General features: G+C 44.4%; 1 protein-coding gene across 1 annotated transcript in view; it reads left to right on the top strand.

The window, feature by feature from the left end:
• Positions 1-22,446, top strand: part of kcnn3 (potassium intermediate/small conductance calcium-activated channel, subfamily N, member 3) — an 86,682-nt gene that overhangs the window by 26,714 nt on the left and 37,522 nt on the right. The window contains exon 4 of the mRNA XM_045718899.2: positions 17,853-18,149. Coding sequence (XP_045574855.2) covers positions 17,853-18,149 — 297 coding nt within the window. The remainder of the gene's footprint in view (positions 1-17,852; positions 18,150-22,446) is intronic.

Raw genomic sequence — 22,446 nt, 5'->3', positions numbered from 1 at the left:
ACTTCCATCTTCTCTCTCCTTCCCTTTCTATCCAGTGTCTGTTCCTATCAGTCAGAGGTATTGTCCATGTAGGATGAAGCCAGTGGAGCACAGCATGCCCTCCACCCCACACCATACTCCTCTGTGGATGGAGCCCCCCCTCCACCCCACACCATACTCCTCTGTGGATGGAGCCCCCCCTCCACCCCACACCATACTCCTCTGTGGATGGAGCCCCCCCTTCACCCTCCACCCAACACCATACTCCTCTGTGGATGGCGCTCCCCCTCCACCCTCCACCCCACACCATACTCCTCTGTGGATGGCGCTCCCCCTCCACCCTCCACCCCACACCATACTCCTCTGTGGATGGAGCCCCCCTCCACCCTCCACCCCACACCATACTCCTCTGTGGATGGCGCTCCCCCTCCACCCTCCACCCCACACCATACTCCTCTGTGGATGGAGCCCCCCTCCACCCTCCACCCCACACCATACTCCTCTGTGGATGGCGCTCCCCCTCCACCCTCCACCCCACACCATACTCCTCTGTGGATGGAGCCCCCCTCCACCCTCCACCCCACACCATACTCCTCTGTGGATGGAGCTCCCCCTCCACCCCACACCATACTCCTCTGTGGATGGAGCCCCCCCTCCACCCTCCACCCCACACCAAACTCCTCTGTTGAGGCAGCATGTCTGTTTGAGGCAGCATGTATGTTTGAGTCAGAATGTCTGTTTGAGGCAGCATGTCTGTTTGAGGCAGCATGTCTGTTTGAGGCAGCATGTATGTTTGAGTCAGTGTGTGTTTGAGTCAGTGTGTCTGGGTTCTTGGGTTCTGTCGTGTGACTCAGCATTTGCCAGCTCACCAGTGGCCTTCTGTCCTTAGGCTGAGAGGGGTGGGGGTGGAGGTTAGAGAAGGCCAGCTGCCCACGCACACTCACATGCTATCCTAACACACACACACACTTTCCTAATTCACACACTCACACGCTATCCTAACACACACACACACTTTCCTAATTCACACACTCACACGCTATCCTAACACACACACACACTTTCCTAATTCACACACTCACACGCTATCCTAACACACACACACACTTTCCTAATTCACACACTCACACGCTATCCTAACACACACACACACTTTCCTAATTCACACACTCACACGCTATCCTAACACACACACACACTTTCCAAATTCACACACTCACACGCTATCCTAACACACACACACACTTTCCTAATTCACACACTCACACGCTATCCTAACACACACACACACTTTCCTAATTCACACACTCACACGCTATCCTAACACACACACACACACACACACACACACACTTTCCTAATTCACACACTCACACGCTATCCTAACACACACACACACACACACACACACACACACACTTTCCTAATTCACACACTCACACGCTATCCTAACACACACACACACTTTCCTAATTCACACACTCACACGCTATCCTAACACACACACACACTTTCCTAATTCACACGCTATCCTAACACACACACTTTCCTAATTCACACACTGTTGTAATACACAAACACACACGCATTTAATTGAAATTAATTCAGAAGTAGAGAGGGAAATGAGAGAGAGAGAGAGAGAGAGAGAGAGAGAGAGAGATTTTTCATCAGTCCATCGGTATACTGGTAGTAATGGGAGTAGCCACACGTCTTATGTACGTAGTTGTTTTTGGGTCAGATTTATTGGAGCAACTTTTTTCTGACACAATAACCTTGCTGGTTACGTTACCAGACCTCTGAATAGCAACATCCACAACGGGTCGATAGCAGAGATTTTCTTGTTTGTCTTCCATTTGTGGTGAAAGCAAAGCTGGATCACGTTGAGACATCAGAAAAGGGGATTGTAGTCTCTTTCCACACCTTGGGACCAGAAGGTTGTTGGTTCAGCACCCCCAGGCAGGGAATGCTGCCCCCAAGTTCACTACAGTAAATCAGCAGCATGCAGACCTTGTTAGGGAAACACTGGGTACATTCTAACAGTATGTTAATATCAGACCTTGTTAGGGAAACACTGGGTACATTCTAACAGTATGTTAATATCAGACCTTGTTAGGGAAACACTGGGTACATTCTAACAGTATGTTAATATCAGACCTTGTTAGGGAAACGCTGGGTACATTCTAACAGTATGTTAATATCAGACCTTGTTAGGGAAACGCTGGGTACATTCTAACAGTATGTTAATATCAGACCTTGTTAGGGAAACACTGGGTACATTCTAACAGTATGTTAATATCAGACCTCGTTAGGGAAACACTGGGTACATTCTAACAGTATGTTAATATCAGACCTCGTTAGGGAAACACTGGGTACATTCTAACAGTATGTTAATATCAGACCTCGTTAGGGAAACACTGGGTACATTCTAACAGTATGTTAATATCAGACCTTGTTAGGGAAACACTGGGTACATTCTAACAGTATGTTAATATCAGACCTTGTTAGGGAAACGCTGGGTACATTCTAACAGTATGTTAATATCAGACCTTGTTAGGGAAACACTGGGTACATTCTAACAGTATGTTAATATCAGACCTTGTTAGGGGAACACTGGGTACATTCTAACAGTATGTTAATATCAGACCTTGTTAGGGAAACACTGGGTACATTCTAACAGTATGTTAATATCAGACCTTGTTAGGGAAACACTGGGTACATTCTAACAGTATGTTAATATCAGACCTTGTTAGGGAAACACTGGGTACATTCTAACAGTATGTTAATATCAGACCTTGTTAGGGAAACACTGGGTACATTCTAACAGTATGTTAATATCAGACCTTGTTAGGGAAACACTGGGTACATTCTAACAGTATGTTAATATCAGACCTTGTTAGGGAAACACTGGGTACATTCTAACAGTATGTTAATATCAGACCTCGTTAGGGAAACACTGGGTACATTCTAACAGTATGTTAATATCAGACCTCGTTAGGGAAACACTGGGTACATTCTAACAGTATGTTAATATCAGACCTCGTTAGGGAAACACTGGGTACATTCTAACAGTATGTTAATATCAGACCTCGTTAGGGAAACACTGGGTACATTCTAACAGTATGTTAATATCAGACCTCGTTAGGGAAACACTGGGTACATTCTAACAGTATGTTAATATCAGACCTCGTTAGGGAAACACTGGGTACATTCTAACAGTATGTTAATATCAGACCTCGTTAGGGGAACACTGGGTACATTCTAACAGTACGTTAATATCAGACCTTGTTAGGGAAACACTGGGTACATTCTAACAGTATGTTAATATCAGACCTTGTTAGGGAAACACTGGGTACATTCTAACAGTACGTTAATATCAGACCTTGTTAGGGGAACACTGGGTACATTCTAACAGTACGTTAATATCAGACCTTGTTAGGGGAACACTGGGTACATTCTAACAGTATGTTAATATCAGACCTTGTTAGGGAAACACTGGGTACATTCTAACAGTATGTTAATATCAGACCTTGTTAGGGAAACACTGGGTACATTCTAACAGTATGTTAATATCAGACCTTGTTAGGGAAACACTGGGTACATTCTAACAGTATGTTAATATCAGACCTTGTTAGGGAAACACTGGGTACATTCTAACAGTATGTTAATATCAGACCTTGTTAGGGAAACACTGGGTACATTCTAACAGTATGTTAATATCAGACCTTGTTAGGGAAACACTGGGTACATTCTAACAGTATGTTAATATCAGACCTTGTTAGGGAAACACTGGGTACATTCTAACAGTATGTTAATATCAGACCTTGTTAGGGAAACACTGGGTACATTCTAACAGTATGTTAATATCAGACCTTGTTAGGGAAACACTGGGTACATTCTAACAGTATGTTAATATCAGACCTTGTTAGGGAAACACTGGGTACATTCTAACAGTATGTTAATATCAGACCTTGTTAGGGAAACGCTGGGTACATTCTAACAGTATGTTAATATCAGACCTTGTTAGGGGAACACTGGGTACATTCTAACAGTATGTTAATATCAGACCTTGTTAGGGAAACACTGGGTACATTCTAACAGTATGTTAATATCAGACCTTGTTAGGGAAACACTGGGTACATTCTAACAGTATGTTAATATCAGACCTTGTTAGGGAAACACTGGGTACATTCTAACAGTATGTTAATATCAGACCTTGTTAGGGAAACACTGGGTACATTCTAACAGTACGTTAATATCAGACCTTGTTAGGGAAACACTGGGTACATTCTAACAGTATGTTAATATCAGACCTTGTTAGGGAAACGCTGGGTACATTCTAATAGTATGTTAATATCAGACCTTGTTAGGGAAACACTGGGTACATTCTAACAGTATGTTAATATCAGACCTCGTTAGGGAAACGCTGGGTACATTCTAACAGTATGTTAATATCAGACCTTGTTAGGGAAACACTGGGTACATTCTAACAGTATGTTAATATCAGACCTCGTTAGGGAAACGCTGGGTACATTCTAACAGTATGTTAATATCAGACCTTGTTAGGGAAACACTGGGTACATTCTAACAGTATGTTAATATCAGACCTCGTTAGGGAAACACTGGGTACATTCTAACAGTATGTTAATATCAGACCTTGTTAGGGAAACGCTGGGTACATTCTAACAGTATGTTAATATCAGACCTTGTTAGGGGAACACTGGGTACATTCTAACAGTATGTTAATATCAGACCTCGTTAGGGAAACACTGGGTACATTCTAACAGTATGTTAATATCAGACCTTGTTAGGGAAACACTGGGTACATTCTAACAGTATGTTAATATCAGACCTCGTTAGGGAAACACTGGGTACATTCTAACAGTATGTTAATATCAGACCTCGTTAGGGAAACACTGGGTACATTCTAACAGTATGTTAATATCAGACCTCGTTAGGGGAACACTGGGTACATTCTAACAGTACGTTAATATCAGACCTTGTTAGGGAAACACTGGGTACATTCTAACAGTATGTTAATATCAGACCTTGTTAGGGAAACACTGGGTACATTCTAACAGTATGTTAATATCAGACCTTGTTAGGGGAACACTGGGTACATTCTAACAGTACGTTAATATCAGACCTTGTTAGGGAAACACTGGGTACATTCTAACAGTATGTTAATATCAGACCTTGTTAGGGAAACGCTGGGTACATTCTAACAGTATGTTAATATCAGACCTTGTTAGGGAAACACTGGGTACATTCTAACAGTATGTTAATATCAGACCTTGTTAGGGAAACGCTGGGTACATTCTAACAGTATGTTAATATCAGACCTTGTTAGGGAAACGCTGGGTACATTCTAACAGTATGTTAATATCAGACCTTGTTAGGGAAACACTGGGTACATTCTAACAGTATGTTAATATCAGACCTTGTTAGGGAAACACTGGGTACATTCTAACAGTATGTTAATATCAGACCTTGTTAGGGAAACACTGGGTACATTCTAACAGTATGTTAATATCAGACCTTGTTAGGGAAACACTGGGTACATTCTAACAGTATGTTAATATCAGACCTTGTTAGGGAAACACTGGGTACATTCTAACAGTATGTTAATATCAGACCTTGTTAGGGGAACACTGGGTACATTCTAACAGTACGTTAATATCAGACCTTGTTAGGGAAACACTGGGTACATTCTAACAGTATGTTAATATCAGACCTTGTTAGGGAAACACTGGGTACATTCTAACAGTATGTTAATATCAGACCTTGTTAGGGGAACACTGGGTACATTCTAACAGTATGTTAATATCAGACCTTGTTAGGGAAACACTGGGTACATTCTAACAGTATGTTAATATCAGACCTTGTTAGGGAAACACTGGGTACATTCTAACAGTATGTTAATATCAGACCTTGTTAGGGAAACACTGGGTACATTCTAACAGTATGTTAATATCAGACCTTGTTAGGGAAACGCTGGGTACATTCTAACAGTATGTTAATATCAGACCTTGTTAGGGAAACACTGGGTACATTCTAACAGTATGTTAATATCAGACCTTGTTAGGGAAACACTGCGTACATTCTAACAGTATGTTAATATCAGACCTTGTTAGGGAAACACTGGGTACATTCTAACAGTATGTTAATATCAGACCTCGTTAGGGAAACGCTGGGTACATTCTAACAGTATGTTAATATCAGACCTTGTTAGGGAAACGCTGGGTACATTCTAACTGTATGTTAATATCAGACCTCGTTAGGGAAACACTGGGTACATTCTAACAGTATGTTAATATCAGACCTTGTTAGGGAAACACTGGGTACATTCTAACAGTATGTTAATATCAGACCTTGTTAGGGAAACGCTGGGTACATTCTAACAGTATGTTAATATCAGACCTTGTTAGGGAAACACTGGGTACATTCTAACAGTATGTTAATATCAGACCTTGTTAGGGGAACACTGGGTACATTCTAACAGTATGTTAATATCAGACCTTGTTAGGGAAACACTGGGTACATTCTAACAGTATGTTAATATCAGACCTTGTTAGGGAAACGCTGGGTACATTCTAACAGTATGTTAATATCAGACCTTGTTAGGGAAACACTGGGTACATTCTAACTGTATGTTAATATCAGACCTTGTTAGGGAAACGCTGGGTACATTCTAACAGTATGTTAATATCAGACCTTGTTAGGGAAACACTGGGTACATTCTAACAGTATGTTAATATCAGACCTTGTTAGGGAAACACTGGGTACATTCTAACAGTATGTTAATATCAGACCTTGTTAGGGAAAAAGGGAAAATAAATCAACATAAATATGCATTTACAATATTGTTTGTTCTTCACTGGTTGCCCTTCTTGCTGGTCACAAATCTTGCTGCTGTGATTGCACAGTGTGCTATTTCACCTAATAGATATGGGAGTTAATCAGAATTGGATTTACTTTCAAATTATTTGTAGGTCTGTGTAATCTGAGGGAAATATGTGTCTCTAATATGGTCATACATTTCCACTTCATTTTGTGGGCACTTAGCCTGTCTTCTCTTGAGAACCAGGTCTGCCTATGGCACCCTCTCTCAATAGCAAGGCTATGCTCACTGAGTCTGTACATAGTCAAAGCTTTTCTTAATTTTGGGTCAGTCATAGTGGTCAGGTATTCTGCAGTGTCTCAATTTGGTGTTTGTCCTATTTTGTGGACCCCAGACTTCACAACCATAGAGGGTTCTATAACTGTTTCAAGTATTTTTAGCCAGATCCTAATTGGGATGTCAAATTGTATGTTCTCTCTCTCTCTCTCTCTCTCTCTCTCTCTCTCTCTCTCTCTCTCTCTCTCTCTCTCTCTCTCTCTCTCTCTCTCTCTCTCTCTCTCTCTCTCTCTCTCACTCTCTCAGGTGTGTAGAAAAAGCCAGAGAGGTGTTCCCTCAGAGTTGAGAGCACAGTCTAGGAAAGTGTGTCATCTGTTTTCCTATATGAGTGTGTGTGTTCGTGTGTGTTCGTGTGTGTGTGTGTGTGTGTGTTCCGGTGGTGGTGTGTGTGTGTGTGTGTGTGTGTGTGTGTGTGTGTGTGTGTGTGTGTGTGTGTGTGTGTGTGTGTGTGTGTGTGTGTGTGTGTGTGTGTGATTGAGAGAGAAAGAGAGAGAGAGATGTGAGATCCTTGTCCTAGTTTTTATCTCTCTCTTCAAGGGATTTCCATGCTGCAGGCCTTGCAAGGCGTTTCCCACCCTATTTGTGTGTGTGAGTGTGTGTGCACGTATGCGTGTGTCCGCTCCATCACTGTGTCCTGTGGTGTGTAGTCTAGCCTGTCTCTCTCCTCCCTGAGGTGGGCTTTCTCCTCACAGGTAGAACTCGCTCCTAACCACAGATCTAGGATAAGATTACTCTACTGCTAATCCCAACCTTATCCATTAGGAGGATAAAAAATATCTGACCCTGTATCAGTGCTTAGGGAAAACATCTACTGTACCTCCTTTTTGTTCCTCCCACTGGGGAGTGGTGACTCTGGGCTTGTTTGGTCAGGTCTGTTTATGTTCTGTGTGCCTCTGGACTTGTTGGTCAGGTTTACAGAGGTTCTGTGTGCCTCTGGGCTTGTTTGGTCAGGTCTGTCTCTGTTCTGTGTGCCTCTGGGCTTGTTTGGTCAGGTCTGTTTCTGTTCTGTGTGCCTCTGGGCTTGTTTGGTCAGGTCTGTCTCTGTTCTGTGTGACTCTGGGCTTATTGGTCAGGTCTGTCTCTGTTCTGTGTGACTCTGGGCTTGTTTGGTCAGGTCTGTTTCTGTTCTGTGTGACTCTGGGCTTGTTTGGTCAGGTCTGTCTCTGTTCTGTGTAACTCTGGGCTTGTTTGGTCAGGTCTGTCTCTGTTCTGTGTAACTCTGGTCTTGTTTGGTCAGGTCTGTCTCTGTTCTGTGTGACTCTGGGCTTGTTTGGTCAGGTCTGTCTCTGTTCTGTGTGACTCTGGTCTTGTTTGGTCAGGTCTGTCTCTGTTCTGTGCAACTCTGGTCTTGTTTGGTCAGGTCTGTCTCTGTTCTGTGTGACTCTGGGCTTGTTTGGTCAGGTCTGTCTCTGTTCTGTGTGACTCTGGGCATGTTTGGTCAGGTCTGTCTGCTCTGTGTGACTCTGGGCTTGTTTGGTCAGGTCTGTCTCTGTTCTGTGTGACTCTGGGCTTGTTTGGTCAGGTCTGTCTGCTCTGTGTGACTCTGGGCTTGTTTGGTCAGGTCTCATCTGGGGGGAAGAGTGGAAACTGCACATCTTATCAGAGAGCACAGAATTCTTGTTGTTGTTGATTTTTTGTTGTTTTTCAAGATGATCGGGTATCTCACTGCATCCTCATATGCCATGTCTTGAAATAAACAGAGAGACAGATTAAAAGTACATTTACATTATAAAACTTCTGACAGCCAACTTTTTTATTTTTTATTTTTTTTATTTCACCTTTATTTAACCAGGTAGGCTAGTTGAGAACAAGTTCTCATTTACAACTGCGACCTGGCCAAGATAAAGCATAGCAGTTCGACACATACAACAACACAGAGTTACACATGGAATAAACAAAACATACAGTCAATAATACAGTAGAAAAAAGAAAACAAAAAGTCTATATACAGTGTGTGCAAATGAGGTAAGATAAGGGAGTTAAGGCAATAAATAGGCCATGGTGGCGAAGTAATTACAATATAGCAATTAAACACTGGAATGGAAGATGTGCAAAAGATGAATGTGCAAGTAGAGATACTGGGGTGCAAAGGAGCAAGATAAATAAATAAATACAGTATGGGGATGAGGTAGTTGGATGGGCTGTTTATGGATGGGCTGTTTACAGATGGGCTATGTACAGGTGCAACTTTCTAACTCCGCACATAACTTTTGGACTTTATAGCGTTACCAGAAGGCATGGATTATTGAGTTATTGTTAGTTTTACACTTAAGACATGACTTTGCCGTTGTGTTGTAGAATTTGTTAATTTTGTCTCTTGTGTAACAGATTCTATACATTAGTTTATACTGGATTAAGCATACATTTTAGTTACCTGTAATCTCGTTAGTTATGTTCCAACATTACCTCCATCTTGTGCCAATATCAGTTATTTTTATGTTTTGGTTCCAATTTTTATATTTGTTTCTAAGAGATTGTCAGTTGGATAGGCTCTCTGCAAGGTTTTGCATATCTAACCTATCATATGAATATCCTTTTCTGACTCAAATAGGAATCCCTCAAGATTGCGCTGATGTCCAAAAATGTTTAAATATACATTTCTTGATATTAAACTTTTAACTTGCATTTGAAAATATCTACATTGGTCAGTCCAAAATTGCTTTTTAATTCTGTATTACCAAGTCATTTACAGTTTCTATTCCTTTAGATTTCCATGTGGACCAATTTATCTGTACATTCTGAAAAGCTATCAAAGATTGTTTTTGGGAGTGATATTGGTTCTTGTATAATGTTTCATTTTCTTCCATATTGTTCTAGTGTTCTAAACTATGAAGTTGTTCATGTTCTTAGCTTTATCCTTTGAAAATAGACACGTAAAAAATTCTGGGGATGAGCATGCTCATCTTCAATATGTACTCATTGTTCCTCTTTAGTGAATTTAACTATAAGCCATGACATCATTTTCTGGAATTTTCCAAGCTGTTTAAAGGCACAGTCAACTTAGTGATGTAAACTTCTGACCCACTGGAATTGTGATACAGTGAATTATAAGTGAAATAATCTGTCTGTAAACAATTGTTGGAAAAATTACTTGTGTTATGCACAAAGTAGATGTCCTAACCGACTTGCCAAAACTATAGTTTGTTAACAAGACATTTGTGGAGTGGTTGAAAAACGAGTTTTAATGACTCCAACCTAAGTGTATGTAAACTTCCGACTTCAACTGTATGCTGAGCACTTGTTGGCTGCTTTTCCCTCACTCTGCGGTTCGACTCATCCCAAACCATCTCAGTTTGGTTGAGGTCGGGGGATTGTGGAGGCCAGGTCATCTAATGCAGCACTCCATCACTCCCCTTGTTGGTAAAATAGCCCTTACACAGCCTGGAGATGTGTTGGGTCATTGTCCTGTTGAAAAACAAATGATAGTCCCACTAAGCCCAAACCAGATGGGATGGCGTATCACTGCAGAATGCTGTGGTAGCCATGCTGGTTAAGTGTGCCTTGAATTCTAAATAAATCACTGACAGTTTCACCAGCAAATCACACCTCACAAAGACACAGTGGTTGGAACCAAAAATCTCACATTTGGACTCCAGACCATTGCTCGTGCTTCTTGGCCCAAGCAAGTCTCTTCTTCTTATAGGTGTCCTTTAGTAGTAGTTTCTTTGCAGAAATTCGACCATGAATGCCTGATTCATAACAGTCTCATCTGAACAGTTGATGTTGAGATGTGTCTGTTACTTGAACTCTGTGAAGCATTTATTTGGGCTGCAATTTCTGAGGCTGGTAACTCTAATGAACTTATCCTCTGCAGCAGAGGTAACTCTGTGTCTTTCATTCCTGTGGCGGTCCTCATGAGAGCCAGTTTCATCATAGCGCTTGATGGTTTTTGCGACTGCACTTGAAGAAACTTTCAATGTTCTTGACATTTTCTGTATTGAGTGACCTTCATGTCTTAAAGTAATGATGTCATTTCTGTTTGCTTATTTGAGCTGTTCTTGCCATAAAATGGACTTGGTCTTTTACCAAATAGGGCTATCTTCTGTATACTCCCCCCCCCCCACCTTGTCACAAGACAACTGACTGGCTCAAACTTTTAAGAAGGCACAACTTTTAATAGAAATGCATTCCAGGTGACTACCTCATGAAGCTGGTTGAGAGAATGCCAAGAGTGTGCAATGCTCTCATTAAAGAAAGGAGGGGTGGCTGGGGAGGGGTTGTGGGGAAGGGGGGAGAGGTGGGCTCAAGAGTGGGATAAGAGGGATGATATGTTGAGAGGGTGGTTGGTTTAAGGCACTTTTTTGGTTACTACATGATTCCATAAGTGTTATTTCATAGTTTTGATGTCTTGTAGAAAATAGTAAAAGTAAAGAAAAACCCTTGAATGAGTAGGTGTAACTGTTGACCGGTAGTGTATATCTATATTTTGTTACCCCCCTTTTCTCCCCAATTTCAATCTTGTCTCATCCTCCGAAACATGACCTGCTTAACCCGGAAGCCAGCCGCACCAATGTGTCGGAGGAAACACTGTTCAGCTTACGACTGATGTTAGTCTGCAGGCGCCCGGCCCGCCACAAGAAGTCACTAGAGCCCGATGGGCCAAGTAAAGCCTCTCCGGACAAACCCTCCCCTAACCCGGACGATGCTGGGCCAATTGTGTGCTGCCCTATGGGACTCCCGATCACGACCGGTTGTGATACAGCCCAGGATCGAACCTGGGTCTGTAGTGATGCCTCTACCACTGCGATGCAGTGCCTTAGACCACTGCACCACCCGGGAGGCCCGCGAATATAGTTTTTGGTAGGGTAATTGGTATTACAGAGAATAAATATCTAAACTTTGGGAGCCATGCCATTCTAAAGAGGTTTATTCTACCTGTAAGATTTATGGGAAGATTATTCAATTTAATTAGATCTGCTTTCATATTGTTGAGTAATGGGATAAAGTTATCTTTACGTAACAAAATGTGGAAAAAGTCAAGGGGTCTGAGTACTTTCCGAATGCACTGTATTTGTTGTTTATTGTTACTTATTAAGCATCCTAAGTATTTGATATGTTTTGTGGTCCACTTAAAGGATTGCAGGAGATCATGAGTTATTCTTTTTCCTATTGCCATTAGTTAGTTTTTTTCCACTTACATTCCAATACTGAGATTTTAGAGTATTCTTGAAATATTCTTTTGCAAGGGGGTCATTACATTTTCAACATTGGTCAGATATACCAGGAGATCATCTGCAAATAAGTTTAGTTTATATTAATGTTTGCCAATACTGATACCTGTTACTTTACTTTTGATACCTGTCTAATTATTTTTATATGCGGTTCAATTGCCAGTGCAAACAGGAGAAGAGAGAATATCCCTGTCTTGTGCCCCTTTCTAAAGCAATTTTGTCAGATAATGTATTATTTGTGTATATTTTTGCTTTAGGAAATTTATATAATATTTTTATTACATGTATTATTTTAGCTGGAAAGTTGACAGCTTCCAAAGTTTTGAATAGAAAAGGCTATTCAAGGCCTCCCAAGTGGCGCAGCTATCGAAGGCCCTGCATCGCAGGGCTTGAGGCATGACTACAGACCCGGGTTCTATCCCAGGCTGTGTCACAACCGGCCATAACCCAGAGTCCCATAGGGCGATACGCAATTGGACCAGGATCGAACCCGGGTTAGGGAAGGATTTGGCTGGGGGGGCTTTACTTGGCTCATCATGCTCTAGCGACTCCTTGTGGTGGGCCAGGCGCCTGCAGGCTGACCTCGGTCATCAGTTGGATGGTGTTTCCTCTGACACATTGGTGCAGCTAGCTTCCAGGTTAAGCGGGCGGATGTTAAGAAGCGCGGTTTGGTGGGTCATGTTTCGGAGGACGCATGGTTCTCGACCTTCACCTCTCCCGAGCCCGTTGGGGAGTTGTTGCGATGAGACAAGATCGAAAAAGGGGGTAAAATAAAAGAAAATGAAAGAAAAGCCCATTCAAGACGGTCCAAAGCCATTTCAGCATCAACAGCCATTATTGATACATCTATATCTTGTTTTTTAGCATTTAGTATTCAACTGAAACATGTTCTTCTATTTGTTTGTAAGTGTCTATTTTTAATAAACCCTGTTTGATTGATATGTATGAAGTCCAGTAAGACTTTTGACATTTTATTGCTTATAAGCTTTGTTATTATTTTATTGTCACAATTTATTAAACTTATGGGTCTATAATCAGCAGAGCACCTAGATTTAGCTGGTTTTAATATAAATTAAATAAGTGTTTGATATGTGGAACTCCTCCGTCTCTCGCTCTGGTCTGTTGTTACAGCAGAATCCCTAGCAGAGCAGTGCTGGAGACGGGATTTGGGGGGTAGGAAGTTTGGATGATGGAAGGAGAAGTTTTACAGACACACACACACACCTAGAGCACACACACACTCCCAAAGCACATACAGTCAGTGGCTGTGGACAGGAGTGGGTGAGAGGGGGAGGCAGGGTGAGGGAGGGGTTAGATGTGGTTGTCAGGCCGGGAGCCAAAGAGGGTTTAGAGGTGTCCTATTATAGCGCACCAGGAGACATCCGCTAGCTAATCCCCTGCCAGTTTACACCTTCACCTGTGAAAAGGCCTCACCTATCTTTGGCCTTCATAATTTCCTCTGCTCACTTTCCTCCATCTATCCCTCGCTCTCTCTCTCTCTTTGCCTGTCCTTTATTTCCACACGCCTTCTATCTCATCCCTCCCTCCTGCCTAGTCCCTTTTCCCTCTGTGGGTTTTGACCACTGGTACTGTACCCCATTAGTTAACACAGCCACAAAGTCAGATTCCTCAGCCACAAAGTCAAAATTGGTTACACAAATGTGCTTTTTGGTCTTAATTTAAGGTTATGGTTAGGCATAAGGTTAGCAGGTGGTTAATGTTAGGGTTAAGGTTAGGGTAAGGTTTCAAATTACATTTTAAGAAGATAAAAAGTACAAATAGGTGGGGTTATGCCATAATTATGACTTTGTGGATGTGTTAACTAGTGACGACACTCCCCGCTCTCCTCTCCTCCCTCCCTTCTTCTCCCACTTCCCTCCCTCTCTCCCTCCTCCCCCTCTCCTACTGTTCTGTGGTGTTAGCCCGGTGGTGCTCAGTCATTCCATTGACAGATTACCTTCTTAATGGAATTTAATTATTTAGTTTTTCCTTGTGGCGATTCATCCAGGAAAAGAGTGACAGCAGCAGGGGGGGAAGAGAGGAGGAAGAGGAGGGAGGACTGTGTAGAGGTGTGTGGAATGAAGAGGAAGCGGGGAGGGAGAAAAGGAGGGATGGTCATTTCCTCTGATGGTGCGAGTCTGAATCACTTCTGTTTGGATTTGTTTGGATGTCATTCAGAAAGAGGGAGGGAGGATCTGGGGAAGAGAGAGAAAGAGGGAGTGAGGGATAGAAGAGCGGCAGTGTCACACACACACACACACACACACACACACACACACACACACACACACACACACACACACACACACACACACACACACACACACACACACACACACACACACACACACACACACACACACACACACATACATACTGAAGGGACAGCAGAGTGAATGACGATCAGTTTGCAGACAAAAGAGATGTTCTGTAAGTGTGAATGAGTTGTGTGTGTGTTGGGGCTGTGATGGGCTTCCCTCTGACTTAATGGAAAAGCACAGTGCCATTAGTGTGCACAGGCACACACATGCACGCACGCTAGCACGCACGCACGCACACGCACACACACACACACACACACACACACACACACACACACACACACACACACACACACACACACACACACACACACACACAAACTTCTGTACTGTACTCTCTCTCACTCTCTTTGACTCTCACACACAGGATTTTCTCTCTATTCCTTCCCGTTCTCTATCTCTTCCCCTGTGTCCCTACCTCTCTTTTCCTCCCTCCCTCCCTCCCTCCCTCCCTCCCTCCCTCCCTCCCTCCCTCCCTCCCTCCCTCCCTCCCTCCCTCCCTCCCTCCCTCTCTCTCCCTCTCTATTTATCTCTTTCTCTCTTGCTGGGGATTCTAATTAAGCTTTGCTGGTCTTTGATGTTGTCGCCTTGGCAACAGTCACCATGACGAAGCTGGGTCTGCAAAACACCCGCTCTCACTCTCGTTCTCTCTCTCTCTCTCTCTCTCTCTTTCATGCACACATACACACACACTGACTGACATGCAGCATTCACAAATCATTTTACCTACAATACACGAGTGTGCAGAACACAATGACTCCTTGCGACACACACCAACAACATGATGAATGCTCCTTTTGTCTTTTCACCAGTGGCACCAGTTGCATGCTACACTGTCACGCAAACAGAGACATCTAGTCTGAAAGCTGAAAGTGTATTTGTGCTTTCTATCCAGCAGTGATCCACAGCTGGTTGTGTCTGTAAATGCACTGAATGTCATTCTGCTACTAGAGCACAGGGAGTGTCACCAGCCTGGGTGCCTGGGTGACTGTGTCTGCTTTCAACCAGGCCACAGGCTTTAGCTGTCTCACCAAGGTAAGTTGGCTGGAGCAGACACAGACACCTGGGATAAAATATTACCACTACTGAACTCTCTTTTAGTGTCACATTTCAGTTTAACTATCTGTATCATTCCTTCTCTCTCTTTCTCTCTCTCTCCTCTCTCTTTACCCCCCCCCCCCCCCACTCTCTCTTGCTCTCTCTCTCTCGCTCTTTCTCTCGCTGTCTGTCTTTCAATCTCTCTCTCCCTATCCCTTGTTCTTCAGTCTGGTAGTGGTTGTACATTAAATCATGCTACAGTGCAGGCCAGTTGAGGCCCCTGCAGATGAGTTGTGACTTCTGGTTGGTTCTGTACTGTGTTAGTTCTGTTGTTTGACCCTCTTATAGTGTTTGTTGTGTATGATGAGACAAAGTGTGTGGGATAAAAACCTCTCCAGATGAATCATGTGGATACAGTAAGAGCTGCTCTCTCTTTCTCTCTCTGCTCAACTCTGACTGTTCCTCTCTGCCCACCAGCATCTGTTCAACCTTTCATTTAAAACAGGGACCTCCCTACCTCGCTCCATCGCTCGCTCTCCACCTGTCTGTCTGTCTGTCTGTCTGTCTGTCTGTCTGTCTGTCTGTCTGTCTGTCTGTCTGTCTGTCTGTCTGTCTGTCTGTCTGTCTGTCTGTCTGTCTGTCTGTTGTCTGTCTGTCTGTCTGTCTGTCTGTCTGTCTGTCTGTCTGTCTGTCTGTCTGTCTGTCTGTCTGTCTGTCTGTCTGTCTGTCTGTCTCTCCTCTTCTCTGTCTCCCTTCTTTTTCTCTCTTTCTCATTCCCCTGCCCTGTCTTTTTCCCTATCTCTAGCTCCTCCCTCTCTCTTCTTCTCCATATCTCCCCCCTCTCTCGTATTCTCTCTCTCTCATCTCCCCCCATCTGTCTCTTCCTGAAGGGGATGGTCTCACTAAAACCCTGTTCTTAGCTCTTCCTCATAACAACCGCCCCGGCGACAGTATCAACAGTAACCACAGCAATTAAGAAAGCAAACAACATCAACTGAGCAGGAAAAAAACAGCAATTAAAGCATTATGGCTAGAGTGTGTTCATAATGATGCCAGAAATACATCCATAATGATGTCTCAAAGTAATGCTGTGACTGGGATAATGGGATCACTTAGGTTCCTGGGGTGTTAGCAGACAGTTAGCAGGCAGTTAGCAGACAGTTAGCAGACAGTTAGCAGACAGTTAGCTGACCATAAGCTGAGAGTTAGCAGACAGTTAGCAGACAGTTAGCAGACAGTTAGCTGACAGTTAGCAGACAGTTAGCCTACAGTTAGCAGACAGTTAGCAGACAGTTAGCTGACCATAAGCTGAGAGTTAGCAGACAGTTAGCAGACAGTTAGCTGAGAGTTAGCTGACAGTTGGCAGACAGTTAGCTGAGAGTTAGCTGACAGTTGGCAGACAGTTAGCAGACAGTTAGCTGACAGTTAGCAGACAGTTAGCCTACAGTTAGCAGACAGTTAGCAGACAGTTAGCTGACCATAAGCTGAGAGTTAGCAGACAGTTAGCAGACAGTTATCTGAGAGTTAGCTGACAGTTGGCAGACAGTTAGCAGACAGTTAGCTGACAGTTAGCAGACAGTTAGCCTACAGTTAGCAGACAGTTAGCAGACAGTTAGCTGACCATAAGCTGAGAGTTAGCAGACAGTTAGCTGAGAGTTAGCTGACAATTAGCAGACGGTTAGCCTACAGTTAGCAGACAGTTAGTAGACAGTTAGCAGACAGGCAGACAGTTAGCTGACAGTTATCCTACAGTTAGCAGACAGTTAGTAGACAGTTAGCAGACAGTTAGCCTACAGTTAGCAGAGAGTTAGCAGACAGTTAGCCCACAGTTAGCAGACAGTTAGTAGACAGTTAGCAGAGTTTGTTTTATATGAGGGAAAGGGGAACAAAGCAGTCTAAACATCAACAGTGTCACTACATTCTAACAGCTTCCTCTCATCAAATCAATGATAATCCACTGTGATATGCAAAGCCATTATATTGACTACTACAGGCACTAACACTGTAATCATGTACCAAACTACTGATAATGATGATGATGATGGTGACCATGATGATGATGTCGACGCTCATTGCTAAGTAATTAAAAAGTAGTTAAAATGCTACCTCCGCTCTAACCAGCCCTCGTTCTATCTTCCTGTCCCTTGTTCCTCCTTTTCCCTACCACAGCTCTTCGTCATCGACAACGGAGCGGACGACTGGCGCATCGCCATGACGTTGAATCGGGTGTTGCTGATATCGTTGGAGCTACTGGTGTCGGCGGTGCATCCGGTGCCCGGGGACTTTAAGTTCCAGTGGCGGGCACGTCTGGCGTTCTCTTACGCCCCGTCCCAGGCTGAGGCTGACCTGGACATGGTGCTGAGTGTTCCCATGTTCCTCCGCCTCTACCTCATCGCCCGTGTCATGCTGCTGCACAGCAAACTGTTCACTGATGCCTCCTCACGGAGCATAGGTGCCCTCAATAAGGTGCGTGTGTTCACTGATGCCTCCTCACGGAGCATAGGGGCCCTCAATAAGGTGTGTGTTCACTGATGCCTCCTCACAGAGCATAGGGGCCTTCAATAAGATGTGTGTGTTCACTGATGCCTCCTCACGGAGCATAGGGGCCCTCAATAAGGTGTGTGTGTTCACTGATGCCTCCTCACGGAGCATAGGGGCCTTCAATAAGGTGTGTGTGTTCACTGATGCCTCCTCACGGAGCATAGGGGCCCTCAATAAGGTGTGTGTGTGCCGGGGGCTTTGTTGTTCATTCTTTCTCTTCACTCATTCTGTCTCACTCCTCCCATCTTGCCTTTCTCTCATCCTGTGTCTCTCTCAATCTATTTCTCTCCTCCTGTGTCTCCCTCCATCTCTTTCTCTCCTCCTGTGTCTCTCTCCATTTCTTTCTCTCCTTCTGTGTCTGTCCAAGGAAGTATGAATGATTGATTGATGTCTGCCTTGCTGTCTCAGCTTCTCACCTTCCCACTAATTCAGGCTGAATCCTCCTCTGTCAGGTAAGTGAAAACAGTAAAGATAGAGACTAAATCCTCCTCTGTCAGGTAACTGAGGACAGTAATGACGGAGACTAAATCCTCCTCTGTCAGGTAACTGAGGACAGTAATGACGGCGACTAAATCCTCCTCTGTCAGGTAACTGAGGACAATAATGACAGAGGATAAATCCTCCTCTGTCAGGTAACTGAGGACAGTAAAGACAGAGACTAAATCCTCCTCTGTCAGGTAACTGAGGACAGTAAAGACAGAGACTAAATTCTCCTCTGTCAGTGTAATAAAGTCTGTGTGAGCTGGTGTGGAGGAGTCAGGCGCAGGACAGCAGATATGAGTAAAAAACGTATTTACTCAAAATACAAACAAATACAACGCAATAATACGAGCCCACAATAACGGGCCGTATTACATACAAACAATTACTCACAAACAAACATGGGGGAACAGAGGTTTAAATAATGAACAAGTAATTGGGGAATTGAAACCAGGTGTGTAAGACAAAGACAAAACAAATGGACAATGAAAAGTGGATCGGCGATGGCTAGAAGACCTGTGACGTCGATCGCCGAACGCCGCCCGAACAAGGAGAGGGACCGACTTCGGCGGAAATCGTGACAGTACCCGCCCCTTGATGCGTGGCTCCAGCAGCGCGCCGACACCGACCTCGGGGACGACCCGGAGGACGAGGCGCAGGGCGATCCGGATGGAGACGGTGGAACTCCCGCAGCAACGAAGGGTCCAAGACGTCCTCCACCGGCACCCAGCATCTCTCCTGCGGACCGTACCCCTCCCACTCCACGAGGTACTGAAGGCCCCTCGCTCGACGCCTTGAGTCCAGGATGGCTTGAACAGCATACGCCGGGGCCCCCTCGATGTCCAGAGAGGGGGGAGGAACCTCCCGCACCTCAGACTCCTGGAGTGGACCAGCCACCACTCCAGGCAAGCGTCCCACCCCTGGTACACCCGATCAACAGCAGGTGAAATATCAAGAGCACCAAATTTGAAAACAATTAAATGTCATAATTCAAATTTCTCAAACATACAACTATCTTACACCCTTTGAAAGATAAACATCTCCTTAATCTAACCACGTTGTCCGATTTCAAAAAGGCTTTACGGCGAAAGCATAAAGTTAGATTATGTTAGGACAGTACATTGAAAATAGCTGTGTGTAATGTTTTGTCAATGCAAAGACAGGCGTCACCAAAAGCAGAAAACCAGCTAAAATTATGCACTAACCTTTGACAATCTTCATCAGATGACACTCCTAGGACATTATGTTAGACAATACATGCATTTCTTGTTCTATCAAGTTCATATTTATATCCAAAAACAGCATTTTACAATGGCGTTGATGTTGAGGAAATATTTTCCCTCCAATACCGCCAGTCAATCAGCACAACAAATGAAATAATTACTATTCGAAACCATTGGTAAAATATTATATTGTCATTCAAAGAATTATAGATTAACATGTCGTGAACGCAACCGCATTGCCAGATTTAAAAATAACTTTACTGGGAAATCACACTTTGCAATAATCTGAGTACTAGGCTTGGCGATACAGACTAGGCGCCATGTTGGAGAGATCTAAAATCAAAAATACTATGTAAATATTCCCTTACCTTTGATTATCTTCATCAGAAGGCACTTCCAGGAATCCCAGGTCCATAACAAATGTAGTTTTGTTTGAAAAAGCTCATAATTTATGTCCAAAAAGCTCCGTGTTGTTAGCGTGTCCTGTAGGCTACTCAAAAACATGAACGTCGCCGCCGGACTTGTCTTCACCAAAGAGGGAAAAAAATATATTTACGTTCGTTCAAACATGTCAAACGTTGTATAGCATAAATCATTAGGGCCTTTTTCAATCAGAACTTCAATAATATTCAAGGCAGACGATTGCATTCTCTTTTAAAACGTATTGGAACGAGAGTACCCAAACATGCACTCGCGCGCCATAGCAGTATAGGCCATCCGCTTATGACCAACGTTCCAAGTCTCTTGTTCGGTCAGTTTTCACAGTAGAAGACTCAAACCACTTTGTAAAGACTGGTGACATCTAGTGGATGGCGTAGGAAGTGCTCAATGATTAATAAGTCCCTGTGTGTTTCAATGGCATAGGCTTAAAAGTAATTCAACACATCAGATATATACTTCCTGTCAGAATTTGTCTCAGGGTTTTGACTGCCATATGAGTTCTGTTATACTTACAGACACCATTCAAACAGTTTTCGAAAATTCAGAGTGTTTTCTATCCAAATCTGTTAATAATATGCATATCCTAGCTTCTGAGTTGGTGTAGGAGGCAGTTAAAAATGGGCACATATTTTTTTCTAAATTCTCAATACTGCCCCCTAGCCCCAACAGGTTTTAATACGGTAATCTGGGGGAAGCTGTAACCTGTAGCATACCTCATTCAGTCTCCTCAGGACTTTGAATGGCCCCACAAACCGCGGACCCAGCTTCCTGCAGGGCAGGCGGAGGGGCAGGTTTCGGGTCGAGAGCCAGACCCGGTCCCCTGGTGCGAACACCGGGGCCTCACTGCGGTGGCGGTCGGCGCTTGCCTTCTACCGGCTCACGGCCCGTTGCAGGTGTACATGGGTGGTGTCCCAGGTCTCCTCCGAGCGCTTAAACCATTCGTCCACCGCAGGAGCTTCGATCTGGCTCTGATGCCAAGGTGCCAGAACCGGCTGATACCCCAGGACGCACTGGAAGGGAGAGAGGTTAGTGGAGGAGTGACGGAGTGAGTTTTGGGCCATCTCTGCCCAGGGGATGAACGCCGCCCTCTCTCCCGGCCGGTCCTGGCAATATAATGGCAGAAACCTACCCACATCCTGGTTTACTCTCTCCACCTGCCCGTTACTGGACACTGGAGAGGAGTGGGCTCTGTACGTAACGCCCGCTCGATGTCCGCGTCCAGCTCCCACACTACCGGTGCCACTAGGCAAGAGACCGGGAGTATGGGAGTGTGATCCATAGACCGCTCCTTTGTGTCATACATCCGGGACAGTGCGTCTGCCTTAGCGTCCTGGAACCTGGTCGGTAGGACAGGGTGAACACAAAACGGGTAAAAAACATGGCCCACCTTGCCTGGCAAGGGTTCAGTCTCTTCGCTGCCCGGATGTACTCCAGATTGCGGTGGTCAGTCCAGATGAGAAAAGGGTGTCTCGCCCCTCAAGCCAATGTCTCCACATCTTCAGAGCCTTGACGACAGCCAACAGCTCCCAATCCCCCACATCATAGTTTTGCTCCACCGGGCTGAGCTTCTTCGAAAAGAAGGCACAGGGGCGGAGCTTCGGTGGCGTACCCGAGCGCTGAGATAGCACGGCTCCTATCCCAGCCTCGGACGCGTCCACCTCCACTATGAACGCCAAAGAGGGATCCGAATGAGCCAGCACGGGAGCCGAGGTAAACAGAGCCTTCAGGTGACCAAAAGCCCTGTCCGCCTCAGCCGACCACTGCTGTCGCACCGGTCCCCCCTTTCAGCAGTGAGGTAATGGGAGGGGCTACCTGACCAAAACCCCGGATAAACCTCCGGTAGTAGTTGGAAAACCCTAGAAACCGCTGCACTTCCTTTACCGTGGTGGGAGTCGGCCAATTACGCACGGCTGAAATGAGGTCACTCTCCATCTCCACCCCTGAAGTAGAAATGCGGTACCTTAGGAAGGAGACGGACTGTTGGAAGAACAGACATTTCTCAGCCTTGACGTACAGGTCATGCTCCAACAGTCGACCAAGCACCCTGCGCACCAGGGACACATGCTCGGCGCGTGTAG

The sequence above is a fragment of the Salmo salar genome, chromosome 05 (assembly GCF_965601325.2).
Source record: "Salmo salar chromosome 05, fSalSal1, whole genome shotgun sequence".
Classification (NCBI taxonomy): Eukaryota; Metazoa; Chordata; class Actinopteri; order Salmoniformes; family Salmonidae; genus Salmo; species Salmo salar.
Note: the sequence above shows the minus strand (reverse complement) of the source record. Positions and strands in the feature narration are given on the sequence as shown.